Genomic DNA, 9,553 nt, shown 5'->3' on the forward strand with positions numbered 1-9,553 from the left:
AAGTCACTCTTCCCTCTGCAATTTCCTGAGTAATGTGCTTATGCAGGAAGAACCTACATCAACATTTGAAAGTTTCTTTTATTGTCATGACAGGAATCGTTTTGTCAGAGCAGATGATCAATCAGTCAAACTTCCTCGAACTCCTGACCTCTGGGCTTTCCCGGCTGTCGGTTTGAGTCCAGCGGTTACAGGAACAGAGAAAAAACAAGCCTGTCACACAGCAGCATGACCTAAAATCTCCCACGTGTGTTTTCCTTTCGGAGCTGAGCCGTGGACATCAGGCCGGGGCTGGTGTTACTGACGTTACTGACCGGCTGTCAGAAGTTACTCAGAGCCAGGAAGTCATCTGTTTGGTTTGCTGAGGTCGAGGTCAGCTGTGAGAAGCAACACGTTTGTGGATGGTTCACTGGCTTTCTGAGCTCTCTTCTAACCAGAAACAGCTGGGATTGGTCAGGATGTCCCCCCTCCGGGTCCCTCCCGCCTCTCAGACATGCTGGTCCAATCAGACCGAGGTGGAAAATGACGAAAAAGCAAAGAAAACTTTCTGCACTGGAGCCAAAGAGGAGGCGACAACCACCTGCTGTCCAAATTATAAACACATTAATGGGCAGAAGCGCTGATGTCAGAGAGGATCTGAGTGTCTTAAACACATTGCACAAAGCACAGTGGAGGTTTTAGCAGAAGTTTTGTTTCAAAGGTTTCTATTAATATGTTGTGCAAGTTCCACTGAGACTTTTAAAATGAATCCTTGTGACACACTGGCACTGTGCAATATATGTTTCACCAGACATGCACATCTTAAACTCTGCTCCATCTGTACAAAGTTGGGCTGTCAGGCAACATGCTGAATTTTGGAGAAATATGTTGAAAATGATGTGAAGGATATTTAGCACATTTCCTCATGATGGAACAATGCAGAGTCTGGAGTTTAAACATTTCACTCAGTATAAACATCACACATCTTCAATGAAGTTGGAACAACACCATACAGAATATATACAGCATATATATATATATATATATATATATATATATCATAGTGTCATACAGTGAGAGAGAATATGTTTTTATTGAAAAAGGTTTGGGTAAAGTTAAAGGAAAAATTCAGTTGAAAGGTTCAAAAGGTTTGCTTCTTTTCACATCTCTGGAGTTAGGTAAATATACAGTTTAAAAGGGAGAAATGAGATTAGAAAGGTGTGCAAAATTCATGCAAATATGCCTGTAACCCCATGCACAGTTTGACTTGTCAAACTTTGTGGTCTAGCTTCAAAAGAAGAAGGAATATTTCAAACTTTTTAAATCCTTTAAGTTCTTGATTTTTACCCCGCCTTTCTTTAATTAAACAAAAATACAACCAAACTTTGCAAACAAGGGAAAAGTTAAGTTTATTTATACAGGACTGAACTGTATATTTTCCTCAGATGCTTTTACAGTCTGTACAACACCCTCTGCCCTTAGTGCAACAGAATCTTGCAAATTAAAACACGAATGAGCACACGCATTATGCACGACAGCAACAAACCATCCAGAAACATGTGACCTGGTTTTGGGAGGAGCCTTTGTTTGGGCAGAGCCACAGTAAAAGGGAGATTGTAGGCCCGGTCGTCGCCTGCTGAACGCTGCCCTGTTCTGCACGTAGGCCCGTTCACATGGCAACAAGCCAGCACAGCCAATCAAAAGTGTCTTTGATCAGAATTACCGCACAATAGTGACCCACATCACATGGTCGCCATAATAACATGACAGTGGTGTGGTCGGTGAAAGTGACCGGCCCAAGTGTGTGTGTGCCTGTGTGTGTGTCCGCTTTGTGTGTGTGTCTGCTGACTGAAATCATCCATGACTCGGTGGGCTGAAGGATCAGAAACAGTTACTGTAAAACAAAACACGGGGAGAGCAAATACGCATTAAGCAGACCATGTGGTCGACATTATGAACATGACTCAACCCAAGCTCACTCATTCGATGAGACGAAAAAAAAACAACGTTTACGCTGCTGGAAGCCATTTCATTTTTTATGGTAAAAGTGGAAAAAAGTCGACAGAGCTGCATCTGAACGTAAACGCTGTGGAAGTTTTGAATAGCAGACAGCGGACAGACAGAGGTATGAGGTCACTTCACTGGCTCTGTCGGAAATGAAACACATGCACAGACGGTAGTTCGGTGTCATTAAAGTAACACGAGAGCTTTCACAGACATGAAAGCTGCTGTTTTAATGTGAAGGAATTATCACCTCCGTTTACAGTCAGAGTGGAAAAAAACAGACCACAGAAGCTGAGCTGGACGCTGGAGAGATTCCTAGAACTGTGTCATGACTTTCTGCTCTCTGCTCTGCCGTTCTACACTTGTGTAGAAGTGGTTTCACCGATCAAAGATTGCATTATTACACAACACTCAGTTGGACGTACATGTACGTGTTGCAGACTCTTCATTCACGTCGGTCTTGTCACCTTGAGATTAGAAGGCATGTGATGAAATGGCTGCGATGTCTGGTCTCAAATCAAAGATAACGTGTGCTCAGCAGTGTGGTGATCAGGATTGTAAATATAGAACTCTGTGACATCAATCAAACATCAGATAATTTATTCAACATTGAAAAAACGTTACTTTAAAATTCAGTTAAGACAAATAAACCAACTAATCATCCCATCAGATTCAGGACCAAAAATAACAGAGCAGTTTATGTTTCTATATGCTGCACATAATACTACTGCTGTATGTGTTCATATGGGACCAGGCCGTCCATTCAGAGTTTACTTAGTGTTTGCATCTTTGTTGTTTTCTGTAGGTCATCATTTGACCACCAAATTATTTATGTATCATCTCACATTCCATTCACTTTTGCCATTGGTGATAATGGCTTGCCTCACTGCCTGCCATATTTGCGTATTTGGAAAGATTGGTACAGTAGAATGTGTGTGTGTGTGTGTGTGTGTGTGTGTATGTGTGTGTGTGTGTGTGTGTAGATGAATAGACAGTGTCAGGAATTACACACCCTGCTGAGAGAACAGTGTGACAACATTTTCCAGCCGTGTCCTCCTTCAGATACTCAGACGCTCAGTCAAGATTCCCACCGCAGGGTGTGTGTGTGTGTGTGTGTGTGTGTGTGTGTGTGTGTGTGTGATGTAATGCTGATGGCGTCCCCGTCCTGCAGTAGGTTGAGATGCTTCTGATTTTTCAGCTGAAGCTAACAGTGAAAACAAAAGGACCAGAAATATGTTGCAGGTATTTTAAACATGCAGGATGTTTACACAACAGGTTTCACTTGGACGCTATTTGTTGGCAATGGAGCTGATGGAAGATATGACAGAACCATAACTACACACATTTGCACCTGAAACACTCAACAACATGCTAGGCAAAGTGAACAACCACCACTGACTTTCGCTTGAATTTCATACACGACATGGACAAGAGGACATGGTCCAATTTTCCAGCTGCAAGTGGAAAGTCAAAGCACTGTTTACCAAGTTCTTATTTCAAATGGGACTCGAGTCTGAAGGGAGATTCAGCCTCAGCTGCACATGGAGTATCTGTTGGATCGTAATGATCAGCCTGGGTTACAGCTGTAATTCTCGACACTGCTGCAGTTTTCACTGGGACGAATGGAGGGTATTGGTTTAGAGTACTAGCTCCCATAAGGTTGATCAGGAGGCTGCCATCAATCCGATTTCTAACTGCTTAATGTTCCAGAACTGTCCGGAATGTGAACATTTCTGACGTTGGTGCCCATCAGTGGTAGAATAAAAACTACACACTGTATCAGTCATTTATTTTCCAGATAAAAATTTGCCTTCAGAATAATTTGATCCTCGTATAAAAACATCAGCACACAGTGGCATTGGATGTATTCATTGTAGCTGAAACTGATGACGCACATCCAGAGTTGGAGCCCCTCGTTGGTCAAAAAAAAAAACCCAAAAACCTTTTGCAGTGCTGCTCAGGCTGCACAAACCTTGCAGGCTGAGCAGAGGCATAAAAAGATATTTTTATCTAAGAGGAAATACCAGCCATGCCAGAGCCGGTCAGATATCGATCAGAGGCTCCCAGCCTCAGAGAAAACCAGCTTATGATCCATTTCATCACACCATTTATTGTTTTCTCTTCCTCTTTTGTCATTCCATTCTTGTGAAAACCCCACTCACCGCTGTGTTTTCTTTGGAAGGGGAAGCTTTGTGTCATGTAATGTCGCGGCACTGTGATCACAGATACCAATGCGCCAAAGGTGAGTGGGTTTATTGGGGATTCCCAGTGAAGTGTTTTTAGTTAACCAGCTGACTATGATACAGATCGTCATGAAAATTTCAGTGGATATTCATGGGCTCATAATTATTCCAATGACCTGCTTACGTTAACCTTCATGCTAAAACTTACACTTCCACAAGTCAGATTAATGTTTCACATCACAGTAAATATACTGAATGGGCCAAATGTTGTCTGAAAATGTAATGCTCCTACACACCATGATACTTTAGACTGTGACCGTGAGGTAAAGATATACTGTGTGAGGTGAAACAGCAGGTGCATACAGGTGTTGGTGTAGTTTGGCCCCTGATTTGACCACTCGCAGACACAGACAGGAGTTGGAGCTGCAGCAGTGGCTGTAACACACAGCTCATGGAGGCCTGACTGCTGCAATTGTACAAGAGTTGTAGTAGTTCTCAGAGTCATAACTTATTGCTGCAATTGTTTTTGAAATTCAGAGTAACTTACACTTCCAGGTGACATCAAAGGTCCATAGCTCTGCTTGGAAATCAGATGAAATCTAATGATTTTCTTCACTATTTAAGTAATCCAGTTATAGACGTCTGCACATCCCTGGTTAAATTGCAAACAGGAACTGTCCACTAGGTGGCAGAAAAAACGCCAAAACAAGCTGACAGACACTTAATTCTGGCTAATTTTGGAGTGAACAGTTGCCTACTTTCAGATCCAGCAGACACAGAGCAACATCATCATCCCCCTGGAGTTGTGTTTGAGTCCGCATGATGAATGTCAGACCAATATTCACCCTCTTTTACCTCTGTTTTTGGTCTCCACCAACTCCGTGTACAGTGTTTTTTTCGCAGCTTGATAAATGCAGTGAATGTGCCGCAAAATGAAAAAAGACAAGCCAAATGAAGCAAAACATTTTATTTAGTATAAATGTAAAAGAAATGGATTAATACAGGCTTCACTGGAATACACCAGTTATGTTCTGTTCATCCATTGCACTTTATTCAACTTAATACAGTACTTCTTGCACTTAACTATCTCTGCATTTGTATTTGAACCACTGAAGAAACACACTTTGGCTTCCCTTCATACTGAATACCATATATGGAAAGAATGATAATAAATGCTAACTTGTGTCTTCTACCGTCTCAAAAATGCCAAGAATAAGAAAAAAAAGGGCAAAATCTGAGCGTTATATAAATTTCACAAACACAGTGCGTGGTGAGCTTGGATTTCATTGTCATTCATTGATTTCGACAGTATGATTCTGGGAACAGATGACCTAAAAAATGTAAGCTCTTTTCCTGCAGAGCAGGATGGCATCAGACATGTCCGAACATAATCCAGCAGCAGCGCCAAGAAGTGAAACTTGACACGTTGGTGCAGAGTCTGCAGCGCTTCCAGGGAACTGGAAACAATAAACTCACATAAATGAATCCACATGAGAGGAGACAGAGAATTTAAATCTGTGCGATTCTGCAGTAAATGTGAAAGTTTTAACTTTGAGGTTTTTTTTTTTTTCATTCGTGACTTGCGCAAACAGATTGTTCTGTAAACTGCAGCGCTGACATGTGCACTTGAAGACACTGAGGGTTTGGTTTGAAAATGATATTTTGTCTGTTCAGTTCTATATTATGAAAATTCTCCCTTTTGTTCCTGATTAGTCTGACTGCCCTCACCTCTTCAGTTTTTCCATCTTTCCTGCTACAGATTTAATCCAAACTCATTTACAAATCTAACTGACCCAAAAGGGCATTGATTCATTTGAAGTTACCTAAAATTTCCCTATAACTGGAAGCTAAACACTAGTGGGAGACCTTCTGACGTACACTGATATTCACTGCCAAGCTTTGACATGTGAACATGCGGGTTTGACATTATTCTGCAAAGGTTATGGCTAAAAGGAGAAGTAGTGAGACAGTCATGATTGCACCAACTCTTCATTGAAAATTCAACAAATACACTTACACGTGAAAAGAGAATTTTAAGTCACACACACACGTACACACACCCTGCTTGTACATGAAAATACGGTGTCTTTGAATTCGGATTTTCACAACTGTAACATCCTGTGATTTCACCACTCAGAATGACCACAGAGCTCAGGGTGACAAAAATCACATGTTGGAAAATCACTAAAAAACTCCCCCCTATAATGTACATTTTCAGGCAAGCAGAGATATTTTTAGAATCAGTGCAATTAGTCATCAAGCGGATGCAGCTTTCATGGATAAATATTTAAATTGTAATGCAGTTATTTACTTCTAATTGTCTAATGTTTGTGAGTTTGCTAACTTTGTCTCAAAAGACTGGAAGATGTCTGCAGTGTTAGATAGTAAATGTTTTCATCAGTGATTTAGGAATATTGTTGAGGAAAATAAAGGTCTGAAGATTTCATTGTGAACATTGAAGAAGCTGCTTCTCCACCATTTTTTATTGTTAGTTCTTTTTGACCTGAGTTTATGGTGTCTTCTAAAGCTTTTATTTATTCATTCATTCATTCTAAATATGCAGATTTCTGTTTATAGTAGAGTAATAAAAGTCAAAAAAGTGGAGCTCTGAGCCTTCTTTTGACATTAAACCTTCACTAGATAAAGTCAGGCACCACATTGCCGACATCTGTGACGTAGTTTTATATTCACTTACATTGATTAAAAAAAAAACCCCAAGATTTTCACATCATATCTTCAGACAAGTGACTTCTATTCTCTTCATTGAGTTTAATCTCAGAGTTTTGGGGTCAACGTTACGTGAAGTCATGGTGGCTAAAGATACACTCTTTGGTTTTTGTTACAACACTCTTCAAAATCCCAAATGTCTCTACATTGAAGCACAGCTCACATGCGATGGGGGGGGGGGGGGGGGGGGGGGGGGGGTTCAGGCATTCAACTGCCCTGAACATGAACTGAACATGGCCCATATTACTTAAAACACAGTGCTGAAAAGACGGAATGTGTGTGTGTGTGTGTGTGTGTGTGTGTGTGTGTGTGTGTGTGTGTGTGTGTGTGTGTCACTCCAGCTCTAGGAAGGAAGTTACATGCATCAGTCAAAGTGTTTTCTCCGGATTTTTTACATCACCTGCATGACAAATCCATCACTTGCCTGCAGGTCAAAATGAAAGAGGAACTTATTCATTCATTCATTCATTCATTCATTCATGCATTCATTCATTCATTCTTCCTGCTCAGTTTGTTTCCAGAGTTAAATCTGAACTCTGTACAGTAAAAGAAAAGGACACCTGTGGATGATGTGAAGGAAGTTTCCAGCACCTCTGACAGCTGTCTGGGCACATGTCGCTCTGTCTGGAGTGTTTACAGTCAACTGAAACCTCCTGGTCCTGTGAATGACTGCCACTGCTGAATATCATGTGAATATCATGTGAAGGTGATATTCTTACAACCACGTGTGCAACATGAAACAAAATGCTTTGGCAGATCCTGATCATATTTATCCACGTTTTAACGATGAAATAAGACATTTCATAATGTGCGTTATATCAACAGTTTCCATTTCCTTATTGAATATCTATAGCCTACATTTAAATCAGGTCCTTTGATTTGATGCCACATAGTTTACTGTAATTATTCAACCTAACCCTGATGATTCAGCCTCTCGCCGCCTGGTCGCTCCGGAGTCAGAGCCCCGGCCACAAAAAAAAAATATGCAAATTTCTGTTATTTTCCCACTTGTGCAATAAAGTGCGTTGGCTGAACCTCAGGGAGTGGCCTGCTGTGTATGGGCGTTTCTAAAAGCACAACCTGAAGAGAAAGATATAAATTGTGTGCTCTCCGCTGGTGAAGCGATATCTGACTTTGTGAACGCACAAGGAGAGAAGTTCAAGAGAAAGCGACACAAAACTCAAAGAAAATGTACTCACGGTCAAACAGCATGACTCTGACTGTCCAGCAGGAGAGCTTCGCCTTCTCCAGGATGGCAACCCGCAGCACGGAGCCCGAGGTCTTCACCTTCGAGCGGATACCGGCTCAAGCCACCGCCGTGCGCTCCTACGTGCCCATCCGGCCCAAAAAGCGCTGCACTCGGGTTATGTACCCCGCCAAGGTCCGCATGCACCTTCCACCACCAGAGAAGAGCCAGGCCAAGCGCTGGCTGGTCATCCTGTGTCTGGTGGTTCTGTGGCAGATCTACACGGAGGAGCCCTGCGCTGAGACGCCCCTGAGCAGCGCAGACAGCCCGATCAGCGACTACCAGAGTTTCGCCTTCCAGGCTGGGGAGGAGCAGGCACGACAGTTCTCAGACCTCAGCGCCAGCTCCGAGCTCCTGTCAGCCTCTCCGACCAGCTGTGAGGGCAGCTCATCCAGCGAACAGATCATCTCGGGAACTACCTGTCCCAAGCCCGTCGAGGAGACCGAGGCCAGCCGGGCGTTCGAGCAGAGCGCCGGGAAGAGCTACATGGTGGCTTTGCTGGTCTACCACAGGCTGGGCAGCGACAACTAGACTTCCGGGACGGGTTTAACTCCAATCCGCCCGAGTCTGGGCGTCTGTAATCGAAATGAGCCGAGATGGAGTTGGTCCTGAGCAGCTTCCGGAGAACAGCGGTGCGCCCTGCGCGGCACAGCCGGGAGGAAGCTCCATACGCAGGCTTCTCCCTGCCAGCAGTCCCCCTGAAAGTGGAGGAGGACACAGTCTGGAATGGGACATTTGAAAGAAAGAAAGAAAGAAAGAAAGAAAGAAAGAAAGAACACTTACAAAAAACTGAAACTTGAACTCAAAACTTGAAGTCATCTCTGTGTAATTCACACATAGACTCTAACTGCACTAACAGGCCTGCAGGCAAACTGGATGTTTTACATGTTTCTGTCATGGAAAACTGTCACTAATGTCGGTCACAGAGCTAAAACTGACACTGTCTGTTGTGTACATGTCATATTTAGTTATTTATTCTATTTGCTATTTATTGATTTAATAATTTTAATAAAAAAAATGTTTAAATGAAGTTCCTGTTTCCTGCGTTTTCACTGTGCACAAAATGTTGTTGACTGCTCTCAGTATTTTCATTCATTAATCTAAACATTCGATGAATGTTGTGTTCATTAGATGCTTCTTGCAGACTGCATTGGATCATAATCAAGGCATATGCAACATTTACAAGCTTTAACTCAATTCACAAAGTATTGGGGAGAGCGCTACACCTCCAAGTGCAAATTCCATTCAAAATGAGGTCTATTTAAAAGGGGCATCAAACAAGTCTTCTTTTAACTGATCAGATTTTACCTAATAGGCAACAGTTTTCCAAATTCCCTAAGGCTACATGTTTCCCTGCTTTCTGGAATGTTCATCTTTGCAGAAAGCACCACAGAAACAGGTCTTTACACTTCATGCA

At 42.4% G+C, this 9,553-nt stretch overlaps 1 protein-coding gene across 1 annotated transcript; it reads left to right on the forward strand.

The window, feature by feature from the left end:
* The first annotated feature begins 7,992 nt into the window (after positions 1 to 7,992).
* Positions 7,993 to 9,149, forward strand: ier3 (immediate early response 3). Its single transcript, XM_076731174.1, has one exon. It carries the CDS (start codon positions 8,080 to 8,082, stop codon positions 8,665 to 8,667), a length of 588 nt encoding a protein of 195 aa, XP_076587289.1. The 5' UTR covers positions 7,993 to 8,079; the 3' UTR covers positions 8,668 to 9,149.
* The last annotated feature ends 404 nt before the right edge of the window (positions 9,150 to 9,553 follow it).

This window comes from Chaetodon auriga, chromosome 5 (genome assembly GCF_051107435.1).
Source record: "Chaetodon auriga isolate fChaAug3 chromosome 5, fChaAug3.hap1, whole genome shotgun sequence".
In the NCBI taxonomy this organism is placed as follows: Eukaryota; Metazoa; Chordata; class Actinopteri; order Chaetodontiformes; family Chaetodontidae; genus Chaetodon; species Chaetodon auriga.